General features: G+C 32.3%; 1 protein-coding gene across 1 annotated transcript; it reads right to left on the bottom strand.

The window, feature by feature from the left end:
- Positions 1 to 10,295: 10,295 nt before the first annotated feature.
- On the bottom strand, positions 10,296 to 14,213 carry LOC144852300 (uncharacterized). The gene is made up of 7 exons (XM_078710074.1): positions 14,156 to 14,213; positions 13,158 to 13,229; positions 12,976 to 13,050; positions 12,097 to 12,168; positions 11,130 to 11,415; positions 10,507 to 10,646; positions 10,296 to 10,392 (listed from the first exon to the last, which is right to left on the bottom strand). Exons 1-7 carry the CDS (start codon positions 14,200 to 14,202, stop codon positions 10,296 to 10,298), a joined length of 789 nt encoding a protein of 262 aa, XP_078566200.1. The 5' UTR covers positions 14,203 to 14,213.
- Between the last annotated feature and the right edge of the window lie 213 nt (positions 14,214 to 14,426).

Here is a 14,426-nt window from a genome sequence, read left to right on the forward strand (position 1 = left end):
TATCGGGTGCTGTATATGGAGATGGGGTCCCGTTAGGCATTTGAAATCAGCACTGCTGACTCTTATGGCAGCCCCTGCATCTAGTATCTGCCTCAGACGTATTGGCTTATGTCTTTTCTCTGGTCAAGGTGGGCACTGGACGAGAGAAGCCCTTGATCAATGTTAGGACCAATCAAGGTGTTTTAAACAGTCCTGGCTTTGTTTGTATCGTGTGTGGCGGTAATTATCGCTGTTGGTTTCGATTGAATAAAATAAAAATAAAATAAAATATTCGTAATGGTGAAAAACCTCCCTATTACTAAGTTAACGCGTATGAGTTACTGTATTATCAATTCAGTTTCAGACAGGCAGTCCACATACAATAGTTACGATTGTTTTATTTTATTAACGCCTGTTAACATTGTTTTTTTATGTTAAAATGCCAATACGTATGCGCAGTAGCGCCACTTATTAATATTGACATCTTAAAAACTGCGACGAATTCTAGATCGTTGAGTTTATCCAATAGGTGACCTATCTCAAGGTGGAAGCCTAGTTGAATCTTATCAACATCAGTGTCACTCTTATTCCTTTCTATGTCGTATAGTTAATTGTTTTTCCCCCGTCGTATTAGTTCTTCATTTACTCTTTAATCATGTCTCATCGAAGAGGTCAGCAGTTTCATTTCACCAACAACTAATTAATTCAACATTTTGTTTGAAGTCCTTTGTATATTTGTCTAATCGAACGAGGTGGTTTGAAATTGTATTACTGAAGTATTGCGACAGCTTATTTTCTGTAGTAACATTGTACATACACGTATTGTCTATTATTTAGAGTCCTGTTTAGACATTTTAAAATTATACTCGAAATCGTTAGAGAGTTTTTATACATGTTTTTGTTATAGGTTGTAGGTGAATTGACTTTGCCTTGACTTGGATGTGTGTAAAACACAATTTGATTGTAAAATGACAACTCCATCAGTAACAAAAGACGTTTGGATGAATGAAGCATGCAAAATTCTCAATACGGAACGTTTCTATATTTACGCATTACCAATTCTTTACGGATTTTGTGTAATCGCTTTCTTTGCGAACATCTTCGTTTTAATTCTGATTATTTCTTCTAAAAGGCTCCGAAAGAAGCAAAACGTTTTTGTAAGTTTACTTGCTTCAACTGACGCAGTTAATCCGATGTTAACCATAGTATCGTACATTTTATTGTTGAACAAACATGATGGTTATAACTATCTATTCCGAGTATTTAATGGAACATATTTGGTATCTGCCTGTTCAATCGCTTGTATCGCAATTGATCGTTACATCGCCCTTGTTTGGGCACCGATGAAATATCATCTTATTGTCACCAAGAAAACGTGCGCAATTGCAGTTTTAACAGTTCTAACAATTCAAACTTTTGTTACGATATACATCACCTCTATACGTTTTTCAATTATTTTATTGGTTTATTTGTTTATTAACACGTTTTTATATGTAACGATTTACTTCAGTATTCGTAGACACAGCAAACGCAATCAATTACCAGGTATGAATTCTACAAAAATGTTGACGACTTTTTGTATCATTGTAGGCGTGTTTATTTTAACATGTGTACCTGTGTGTGTAAGCACTATAGTTCTCGTAAAGGACAGTAGTAGTAATTACGTTAGCAAAGATGTATTAACAGTATATATATTTCATTGTTTGTTATTTTTAAATTCGATTGTAAATCCTTTTATTTACTGGTTTCGACTTACAGAATTCAGAAAAGCGTTAGGCGATATTTGGTGCTTTAAACGAAACTACTAACTGTGGTTATATAAATACCGAACTTAAGTTTCAAATTAACAACCCCTAATTTTCGCGATCACTGTAAAAATAAGCGAAAATTAGGGCGCGTGGACATTAAGGGCGCGTGGACATTAAGGGCGCGTGGACATTTATTAGGGCTTTACAGAATGACGGAAATCACACTACTCTAAATTAATTAAAATTAGTAATAGTGACACGTGGATTGTGAATCAAAGTTTACTAATACATTTGGTTTACTCTTGTTCAAGTTCTCTGCATATTTGTTGAATCAAACAATGCATCATCTTGACTATTGTGTGCATCACGGGTGACATATATAAATATGAATTCTCTCATTCTATTTATTTCTTGCTATTATAACTTATCAATTTGGCATGTAATAAACGTGAGATTATTCATATGTTGAACCTTGATTTGCTGTTAGCATACATTATTGATATTGTGTTATGACTTAGTAGGCCTAGAGACTGTATAATAATGGGTTGTATTATACCTGATAATGATGGTGTGAAAATCAGACTATCATATTGATAGGCATGAGCTGGAGCTTGTCTGTGCCATATAGATTCTTTACTCTCATTGCCTTGTCCTTCGGATATGATGTAAAGCCGTTGGTCCCGTGTACATACAGTGCATACATGCCAACTTTGTACACTTTTTGAAAAGAGTAGGGGATCGTCTCAATGTGCTGATCCGGGTAAGCACACTACTGCTGGCTGCCATGGGTCCGAAGGGTATACTCCGAATTCCCTCAGTTTCCAGCTGTTAAGCCTAGATGTTTAATACCTTTACCTTTTAACATTAATAGACCAGAATTGCGTTCATAACAACGGCAATACTAACACCAACATGTACACCGACTTTCTTTGATCTTTGCTGTTCACTTACTTCATTGATAGATGGGTTTGTCTGTCTTGTAAATCTTTTTCGAATTTATTTTAGATAAGTACAATTCCAACGAAAATAGTTGTAACAACTGAATGTTAATCTTTTCATTTTAATGAAAGGTTTATTCAATCTGTAATGATTCTTAAAACATTATTTATGTAATGCATACTAATTTTGTAGAAAAGTCTAAATTGTCACTGCTCGTTGGTTCGACTTAATATCATTCTGAACTGTGTGTGTGTGCGCATGCGTGTGGTGAATTTAACACGTAAATATTCTCAGCAACTTAAATTGAACTAATATTTGTGAATGTTTACAAACGAGCAAAGCTGATGACAGCCGGTTACGTTTTCAAACCCATACATCAACTACGGTAATTATTTCAATATTTTTAAAGTCCTTTGTATATTTGGTTAATCGAATGAGATTGTTTGCAATTGTATCATCACTCCAATATTGTGACAGTGTCGAAAAGCTAATAAGAGAACTGAGATCTAACGGAAAAAAAAAAAGAAAAAAAAATAATGCTCCTGCACATTCTAAGGATAAAACATAGCTTGGCAGATGGTGAGCGGTTAAGGCAGAAGCGGCGTAAACCAGAGGTATACAATCGGCACAGGTTCAAGGCAATCCTCGACCATTGTTCTGGTTGTTCTTCTCGGATAAGGTCTTAAAACTCATGTCATTTTTCGGAAAAGTAGGGGGTTACATCCCGGCAGCAATGTTGGTACTACACCGTGGTAGCTCGTTAGTACCTTCTACCAAATTTACGCTACGCACATTACGGAATCCGGTCAATTTGTTAAATGACTAACAATTCTGTAGAAAACTCTTAAATCGTAAAAACTCGTTCGTGATAAGCTATTGGCAAAACATTATAATGATTGAAGATCCAAGGTTATCAAAACGTTGTCTCGGACATGAGCTGAGGATGGGATAAGCTGCTGGGCCCCTTTCGTATTAAGAATATTCTCGTATTCTATGGTTTTATTATATCTGGAATTTAGATGTAATATATAGGCCTACAAAGGGTTTATAAGATACGACTCAGCTTTACAAAAGGGACGAGAATATATATTACAAAATCTCCGCTTGCGTTTGTATGATATTGTTAAGAATTATTACGATACACACACGTCTGTCTTATGGTCTGACGTTTTGTTCAGAAATGGAATTAGTTCTACATAATATGTGAAGCGATTTGCTGTTGCGTTTAGATAGGTGAATTCCTTGCAGTTTTGGATGTGTACAAAATACGATGTGATGGTAAAATGACAACTATAACACCAATATACGTTTGGATGAATGAAACATCTGCGATTCTCAATACGGAACGTTTCTATATTTACGCATTACCAATTCTCTACGGATTTTGTGTAATCGCTTTCCTTGCGAACATCTTCGTTTTAATTCTGATTATTTCTTCTAAAAAGCTTCGAAAGAAGCAAAACGTTTTTGTAAGTTTACTTGCATTAACGGACGCAATTAATCCTATGTTAACAATAGTAGCATACATTTTATTGTTGAACAAACATGATGGTTATTACTATCTATTCAAAGTATTTAATGGAACATATTTTGTATCAATATGTTCAATCGCTTGTATCGCTATTGATCGTTACATCGCTCTCGTTTGGGCACCGATGAAATACCATCTTATTGTCACCAAGAAAACGTGCACAATTGCCGTTTTAATGGTCCTAACAATTCAGGTATTTCTCACAATATACGTAACCAATATAATTGTATCCATAGTGTTGTTGGTATATATGTTTATAAACACAATTTTATACATATCGATTTACTTAAGTATTCGTAGGCACAGCAAGCGCAATCAATTGCCAAGACTAACTTCTACAAAGATGTTGACGACTTTTTGTATCATTGTAGGCGTGTTCATTTTAACATGTGCACCTTTATGTGTAAACAACTTAATTGTCGTTTTAAAGGTCAGTAGTAATAATGATTTCAGGAAAGATGTATTTACAATATATATATATTATTGTTTGTTAATGATAAATTCTATTGCGAATCCTTTCATTTACTGGTTTCGACTTACTGATTTTAGAAAAGCGTTAGGGGATATTTGGTGCTTTAACAGGTGCTTTAACTACACCTACCAAACTTAAGGACTCTAAAGTATTACCGCATCACATTGCCTAAAAGTGTATACATTGTGACACGTGATTGGAATAATCCGCTTTAATATGTTTATTAGTTAATCCACCAATCACTATGGTTTATTCTTGTTGCAGTCTTGTTTGTTAGAGCAGGCAGGTTTTATCGATATTGCAGTATACTGTGACTTTAAAGAAACTCTGTGGCTAAAAATCTTTCCAAAAAACTTGAACCAAAAGTAAACATAAAAATGAGCCAGCAAAATACAAGTTCAGATCAAGCATATGAGCTGTTTAAAACCGATCGGTTCTTCATTTACGCATTACCAATCCTCTATACATTTTGTACTTTCGCATTTTTCACCAATGGATTTGTCTTGACTTTATAATTATTATTTCTAAAATAGAGAATATCTTCATAAGTCTACTGGCCTTTGCTGATGCTATGGGATCTCTTCTGGTTCTGTTCTCTTACGTATTTGTATTGCTAAAACATAATGGTTATTGGATTCTATGGACTTATATGAACGCCGTAATGTTGATATCAATTATGTTCAATCTCTTGTATTGCTGTTGATCGCTAATCGCTCCGATGAAATACCATCTTATTGTCACTAAGAAGACATTCTTATTAGCCGTTATAGTTATAATAGTAAGCCAGATTGTTATTAGTATTTGTTTTGGGTTATGTCCTATATGCCTGACTATTGTTACATCTGTGTACTTGATAGTAAACGCAGCTATTTATTTTCTAATTTACAAATCCATTCGAAAATACAGAAGAAAAATTCCAGTTTCAACGCAAAGTGTAGACGCATCTCGAAAGATGTTAGCAACGTTTTGTATAATAGTCGGTGTGCTAACTCTAACATGTGGACCCATTTGTGTACACAATATCATAAAGATTTTGCATGGGTTTTCTAGTGAACCAAATAAGGAAAATATTCTTACGCTTTATATATATCATTGCTTGTTAGTGATTAACTCTCTTGCTAATCCAATTATTTACTGGTTTCGCCTTTCTGAGTTTAGAAGAGCAGTGAAAGAAATAACTCACGTTTGCAGTAAGTGACAATTTGACAAGAAGTTGACTTTAAATAAGGATTCAATCTCTACTTATTTTTTAATTATATACCTTACATTAGACAAATCATACCAATAACTGTTTTGTTTTCATCTCATAATACTTTGCACTTGCGTTTTCTAGTGTCACGCTTGCGCGGTAACGTCCTGTCTTTCTGTTGTGTCATTATTATACTTTGTTGTAATTGAGATGTATTTGACAGAATGACAGATACTTTGAAAATTAACTTAGATGATATTACAATCAGTGTGTTGATCATATATTGTGAATAATAATTAGCCGACAGTGGCATGGTTGTCAATAATTAATGATTACATTAATTTGATGAGATTGCGTCGTACAATAACAATGAATGTTAATGAAAATTGACATTATGACGTGATAAGGAATTAAATATATTTCTTGTTCTTTGATAGGATAAGTTTAATTAGGTGTAATCTAACTTTCCAGATTGTAGGCCTATATAAGGACGTCTATGATCAAGATACGTTTGTGTCTAACCTCAAGTCGTAAGATGGTGTGTTCTTGTTTTAAAGGTGTAGGATGTGACGTAGTTAATGTGAAATGCAATATTCTTTTAAAATTCTAGTATTGTTTTTAAGAAAATAAAAATAAAAAAGCATACATTTACACCACATGTTGTTCAAAGACGAACACGATTTTCTTCATTGCTTCTATAAATGGATGACTAGTAGACCAAACCTAGTAACCGTTTTGATATTATGATCACTCGGGAAATTCATAGACCATATTATTAGGTTTGGGAACAAAATAAAGACATGTATTTGTCTATGTATTTTTGATTTTATACATAATAATTGTTTCAAAATAGTATTTTATTATATTCATAAACGTACTAGAAAATGAGCTACAAGTATAAACCGATGTTCAAATTGTTATGTTTTAATTAATTACAGAATAAATATTTACAGAAAAGCAATGTATATTTTGATACACAAACAAGTTGGTTGTAGCCGAATGCTATTAGCCTTCCATATTGTTATTGTCAAAGTACAATAATTCCTAATAACAAGATAGTAAAAACAATTTGATTTTGTTATTTGATGTTATTAAAATATCAACGTTAAACAAGAATCACATGTCATTAACCAACTGTTAATACGAACAAAAATATTACATCGTTTTTAACCGCCTTTTAAATGTTCAGTGTCTTCCGCAACCAGTAAACATTTCTTCAATTTATTTTAAACCGGTCTGTTTCTTCAACCGATTTTTAAAATCTTAAAAATTCGGTTAGCCGAAACCGATAAATGTTCCTTTCAACTAATATTAAAACAAATCGTTTCTTAAACAAACTTTTTAAATTCTGGAACCAGTAATTGTTTCTTCAACCTTATCTAAAAAAACGGTTCTTAAACCAACGTTACAAATTCAGTAAGCCAAAACCAGTAACGTAACCAATATTTAAACAATTCGTTTCTTTAGAGTCTTTTTTTAAAATTGAATAAGTCAAAACCACGACAGTTAAAATGTTTCTTTCCAACCTATATAACACAATGTTTCTTTCAAATAATTTTGTTTATAGAACAAATCGTTTCTTTAAATCAGTAAATGTTTCTTCAACCCATCTAACACAAATTGTTTCTATGTTTCTTTCAACCATTTCTTCAAACGCATTTTCAAATTTAGTTACCAGTAAACGTTTCTGTCAAGCATTCTTTAATAACTCGTTCCTTTTTAAATTCAGTAGGCCGGCGGAATCAGTAAATGTTTCTTTCAAGTAAGCTTTAAACAAACTGTTTCTTCAAACGCCTTTTTAAATTCAGTAAGCCGGAACCAGTAAACTATAGGATTCGCAAGATAGTTTATGGTCAGCATGCAGTAAGTAAAATACATTTGAAGCATAGACCCCAAGTTTACTTTAAAAATAGGCCATATAAAGATATTTAAAATATTCACCAATGAAGCGAGTCCAACTGTGAAAATAAACACACATACTATAATAGAAAAAGTCTTCAATATCATTTTGGACTCTTCTACTCGGTGTGTCGACCGAGAGATACTGTTTCTACAGTTGGCAATACTTCTGTAAATTGTGATATACAGAAACGTGGTCAACATGATGTAAAAAAGTACACCAAAAACAAAACATGGTTCACACAGAATGAATAAGCTCATCGTACTGACATAAACTAGGTGACTTACAAACAAAATAATAACGGTTATCGTACAAGTCTTCTTGGTGACAATAAGATGATATTTCATCGGTGCCCAAACGAGTGCGATGTAGCGATCGATAGCGATGAAAGCAACCGCACAAATTGATATAAAGATAAATGACTGCGATACTGCAAACACCAAACAGTAATATCTGATCTTGAGCGGTATCAGTGTAAAGACCAGAATGTTAAAAACAGAGCTCCATGCATCAGAGAACGCTAGCAAACTTATGAAAACATTCTGTTTCTTTCTCAGTTTTTTCTTAGCCATAATTAACATCATTACAGTGATGTTCATTACACAAGCAAGCGCACAAAACACGTAATAAATTGGTAGCGCGTAAATGAAGACTTGTTCTTCTTGTATGATTTCTGTGGCATCATACATCCACTTGAGTGTGATATCACATCGTCTGTAAATCGAAGAAAGTCTTTCGTCTGCTGTCGTTTCAGTTGTATTATTTACCATAATTGTTTTTACACCGACAATTTACAATTGTTGAAAACCTGTATAATAATATCAGCAATTAGTACTATTAGGTATTTCTGATTAATAATTAACTTCAATAGTAATAATATATTCGCATAACAAGTTTTTTATCCAAGGTTTATTGAACCTTCGGAATTAGGAAACGTTGATCACAAGACTGTAGGCCTATATTTTAATGAATGACGAAAGGCAGTTTGATGTAAATTACAATAAGATATTGCCAAAATAATTATTGACATCAATCAATTTGACATGGTATAATTGAACTTAATTAATCGGTCGGAAATGTTTAAATATTTACTTAAGATATTAAAGATGTATTGGCCCCCAAAACATGAAAATGATGAAACGAATTCACTTTAAAAAAAGTTCTTCACTTTATAGAAAAAAGAAAAAAATTAAATTACATTTGAATTTTATAAGTGAATAATTTTTAATTAAAAAAAAAATTCATATTCAACAACAATGAAAATATATTTTTCAGGAGGACAATAGGCCTATATCTTTAATAGTAACAGCTAAAGTAAATATCAAAACAGTGATTAGTTATTGAAATATACATTCTTGCTAAAAAATATACTACCTTTTAGCGTTTAAAATGATATTTTCGCCAGGAATGATAATCTTAACTCATAAACATTGAGGAAAACTATGAATACACGTAGATAATTATTAGCGTGCCCATCGGTTTATTATGAATTTACATACTAATCAACTCGATCACTTGTTCGCAATTTCCCTTTATTATAGAATGTGCTATGAGCCTTATCTACGCAACGAATCTTATGGAAAATTAACTAATTCTAAAACATTTTATTGTCATAACCAAAACGGAAATAAACATGTTTAATTGGTGACTGTTTGTGGCCGGCTATCCTGGTCAAAATCTTTACGTCAATTGTCTAACACTTCTTCTTAAAAGCCTACTTGAATGATAATCTTTGATATCATGTTTTCTGCTATTAATTGAAGGTTTATATCACATTTATATTTCTAATTTTAATAATTAAATATAAATGTATTAAATATACAATATACTATTTCTATTCATAATTTCTTTAATTACTATTTTTTACATTATGTCTACAGTCATATATGGAGTTTCCCCAGATACAACAATAACGTTAGGTACATTTTACAATATTGTTTAATAGTATGTAAACTGCATATCTTGAGCGTTAACTAACAATTTGATCACAATGTCTAATAATACACAATCAAACACTTATGTTTTTTATCTAAAGCATTGTCTACACTATCAAACTTTATGTGCCCATATATGGTAGTGCTATGCTTAAATATGGTAGTGATATGACATCATCATGTCCATATATGGGCAGATAAAGTTTGATAGTGTAGACAGAGCTTGAGAAAGTCAATAATTATTAAAAAAGGTTTAAACAAAATTACAGTGATGCACAATTTGATTAAATAAAGTAACTATACAAGAGTGTAAAATGTAAAATGTAACAAATTTGATTAAATAAACTAACTATACAAAATAAAAAAAAATGATAGTAAAAAGTGTAATGTAGGAACAGTTATTATTATTATAAATACTTGTAATTTTCACAATTTTCGTTTACATTCCTTCTTTCGATTACAACAATATATTCTTATTAACAACTACTTTTTAGTATATAGTTATTGACAGTTTATATGCAGTGGTGCCATGCCAACAAACGATTACTGAAGTATTACGTGTCTTTTAATGAGAACAAAAAATGTCAACAAAATGTTTAGGTTTTATCTGTCAGTATTTCTAGGTCTCATTTCCTGAAGCTGTATAACAGCCACCTGCCGTGTTCGATTGGTATTGGCAACGTTTGGTTTCTTATCTTTGCTTAAACAAGTAAAGCAACAGTTGATAATTGTGTATAGATAGGGATTGACCGAGGAGTTAATTGGTATGATGAACGTCGCTGACAAAATATATATTTCCACAGGAAGTACCCACCAATCCAGTTCAGCACCAATTGCCATCAATACAATAGGTAACCAGCAACATAAATCAGTGAAAACGAGAAACCCTATTTTCACTGCTAGTTTAATATCTTCTCTACTTCTCCGTTTTCTGTTAGCACCCGCTGCTGTGCGCTTGATAGACACGAAAATGATTATATAACTTACAGAGATGACGATAAAACCTACACTGTTGAATCCTATGTAGATAGCAAAAGCATATTCCCAGCCTGGCCAATGGCTTTTTGATAATGGTAGTGCAAGGCACACACTCTTTACTCCATAATATCTATACCCGAAATACCCGTAGTCGTCTTTGTAGTAGGTAGTGTATGTTATGACGTTTGCTACAATGGGGAGAAAGCTGAGCACAATCCAACACACCCATGCAATTCCGATAATAATTCTACAATTTCTGCAACTAAGACGTTTGGTACTAAATGGATAAGCGATGTTTATAGCACGGTCGATGCTTAAAAGCATTAATGTAAAAACCGAAGACTGACCAGAGAGAGTGGCAATTGCACCAGCAACACTGCAAAGAGGACTCGATTTCCAATATATTTCAAATTGTGCATATCGCCCTCTGTAATACATATCTACACTTACAATTATTACCAGATATGCTGCCATTAACAGGTCAGACACGGCAAGGTTGGTGATGAGTGTGGTTTGGACTTTATTAATATCATTATCATTACTTGTGTTGTTATCCTTTTTACACTGCCGTGATATGATAACGACCAAATTGCCAATGACAGATGAAATTCCAATTATCCACATTAATACCCGTATGTAGTCACTGCCTAATAAGTCTTCACATGAAGCAAAGGGATCTACGCCGGGACGGCAATATAAATCAAGGTCGACTACAATCGCACATAAGCATGTAAAATCCGAGACCCTATGAGAATAAATAAAAGGTAAATATAATTATTATTATATATAATTATTATAATATAATTGCAGACCCGACTGGCACTTTTTGGATAAGTTAAATTATTATGATACATTATACAGTATCTCGAGACTCAAGGTCATTGTTTCAAGATTTTAAAACCTAAATCAAGATTAAATATTATAAAAAATGCATATCAGATTCATTTGGTCTTTACGGAAATTCATGACCGGCACAATCGCTCACATAAAAAAATACAATTATATCATACAATATATATAAAAGTAAAATAAATATAAACAAGTAAAGAGTTGTAATAATGATACAAAACAAACTACATGTATTTGCCATTGAAAGCACGGATGGAAAAATGGACGACTGGAATTCACTGCCAAACAAGTTAGTCCAAGGAAAGTCAATGAACTCATTATAGCGTGCAATCTGGAAATGTGGTCTCCTTCGTTTGTTTATGAAGGGTTTTCAGTTACGATGGACAAATGAGCTAGTTCTCAAGTCCTAATCTTCCAGGTTACTTAGCCTAAATTGATCATTTACAAATTTTAAATTGATCATGTAGGCTTAACAACAACATATAACTCGTCTGCCTTCTGCAGGTATAATATTCATGACTATACGTACATAGACCGCGGTACGATTCTATAGTATGTGTTTGTTCACCATACTTACATTTCTGTTAAGTTTGTCAGTTCTTTAAAGGTTTGTTTGTTGTATACCTGTAAGTTGTTGTCAGTCAACCATCTACAAAATAATAATGTAGTTTTAAATTGAGTTGACGTTATCATTTCTTTTTATTATTAAAACAAAATAATGAAATGAATAAATTGGGTATTCGGGGATTGAGTGAGTTGGTGTGTGTTTGTGGGTTGGGATGGGAGTTGGTTGTGCTTGTAGCGAGCGAACAAACGACTGGATGTACTGCTTACACAGCATTAAAAAAAATTGTTTTATACTAGATGGTAGATGAGGGGATAGGAAAATGCGAAGCATCCTCGTATTATTGTGTACGGGTATTTTTCAAGATGGACATCCATTAGACAGTATATACCACGATCGGAAAACACCCCTATTTGGGGCAAATCGTTGAACCTAAACTCGTTTTAATCGTCAATAACTAATTATCTAACTCAATTTAATTAGTAAATAGGGTTACATCAGGTGGTTAAAATTAGTACCGAAAGTAAGAACCAATTTTATATACCTTCGAGTAAACATTCTAGAAGTAACGCGCGTTTAGTGACATGTTCCCCCTACGTAAATTGATATATAGATACACCACTCGAACATTAAAATGTTCCGCAACGGGAGACTGTCAAATGTATGTAATAATTGTTATGGCGTTTAGGATAAAACTATTGAACATTTTATATGCTATGACAATAAATGGAAATAATTTTCCACTGATGAATGAATGGTATCGGACTAACGACGGGAGAAAAATTGTATTCTAGAATAAAAGGATGGAACAACAGATGGAATTCAAATCCTTCATTGTTCATGGTAAAAGAATAAAAATATGTTATTTAAATTACAAAGTTTTTAACTTACAAAGCTGACAATGATGAAGCAAAGGAAGAAAATGCGTTTTGTTCTATGGTAGTTATATCATTGGATCTTAAATTCCTGAAAAATAAGTGGGTTAATGGCACTCATTAAAAACTATTTGCTGCAGCTCTTTCTTTCTTTCACATTTTTAAATGAAACAATTTGTAAATAAATAATACACATACAGTAACTTCAATGCTGTAAGACCAGCAAATGCATTTGCTGATAATATGCTTATTCGGTTATTGTCCAAATACCTTAGGAAATAGAAGAAACAATTTGTAAATAAACAATACACAGTATAGTAACTCCAATGCTGTTAAAACAGCAAACGTGGCACACGCAAGCAAAATCGAATCAGACATATGTTGGAATTTTCAAAATTGAGATTTTCATAAATACTGAAACTACATAATCCAAAGATATAAAATACCGAAAAAATATCTTGATGCCATGTTTACTTCCAGAAATATCTCAGTCTAAAGTTTAAGTTGTTGCAATCGCTGTTTTGACGAAAAATGCTTTTTAAGCTACTTCTAATGCGACTTATGTCTGACTTCGTTGAATGCATTTGCTGACAATAATATGCTTATTAGGTTATTTCTCAACTACCTTAAAAAGGGGAAAAGAATGCACAGTGTACTGCATGAATGTTTGATATGCCAACTTTTCGCATTTTTAAAATTAATTATTTTATTTATTCTTTCACCTGAAATATTTAAATATCTCATAGTGTTAATACATTATGGACATAAGTCGCATTAGAAGTAGTATAGCTAAAAACAATAAAAGGCAGAAAAATTAATAATTTTTTTTAGTAGGCCTATTACTAAAATGTTTATTCAGTTGCTGCACAAGCTACTGGCCTCACTGATTGCAAGAATGTAAGAATTTAGGAACATGCTGTACTAACTTACTGAAATATGTTATTTTTGTTTAAATTAGTATTCTTACGATACAATACGCTATAGAGCATTTTAGTTATGAATATTTAGCTATGAAATTAATGTATATTTTGAAATTTTGTATTTTCTTCTATTATTCTGACTGAATAAAAATGAATGAATATTAAGGTGCTAATAATTCTTCTGTTAATGTTGTTTTAGCCAACAATGCACTATGTGTAATTAAAATATTAAAAAATTATATTTGTAAGAATAATAATAATTAGCAATACACTTACAGTCGTTCCAATGCTGTCAAACCAGTGAAAGAATTTGCTGGCAACATACTTATTTGGTTAAAACTCAAATCCCTTCAAGTAAAGAATGCATACCGTACAAGTAAGTAATTACAATGTTCCATTATCAATAATGTGATAATTATCATTTTTAGCTTATTTTCATGAATTAAAATATTATAACAATCAAACAAAAAATAATTTAATTTATTTTTTTAATAAAAAGGGACCTTTAAATCATCATTTTATAATCAATACACTTACAGGGCTTCCA

This window comes from Antedon bifida, chromosome 9, assembly GCF_963402885.1.
Source record: "Antedon bifida chromosome 9, ecAntBifi1.1, whole genome shotgun sequence".
NCBI lineage: Eukaryota > Metazoa > Echinodermata > Crinoidea > Comatulida > Antedonidae > Antedon > Antedon bifida.

What these genes read in the sequence shown, in the direction of transcription:
- LOC144852300 (XM_078710074.1), bottom strand. Translation starts at nt 14,202, where the DNA reads ATGTTGCCAGCAAATTCTTTCACTGGTTTGACAGCATTGGAACGACT. An exon ending in GCTTCATCATTGTCAGCTTT is followed by an intron (nt 12,169 to 12,975) that starts GTAAGTTAAAAA and finishes ATTATTTTGTAG; the next exon opens with ATGGTTGACTGACAACAACT. An exon ending in CTGACAAACTTAACAGAAAT is followed by an intron (nt 11,416 to 12,096) that starts GTAAGTATGGTG and finishes TTATTCTCATAG; the next exon opens with GGTCTCGGATTTTACATGCT.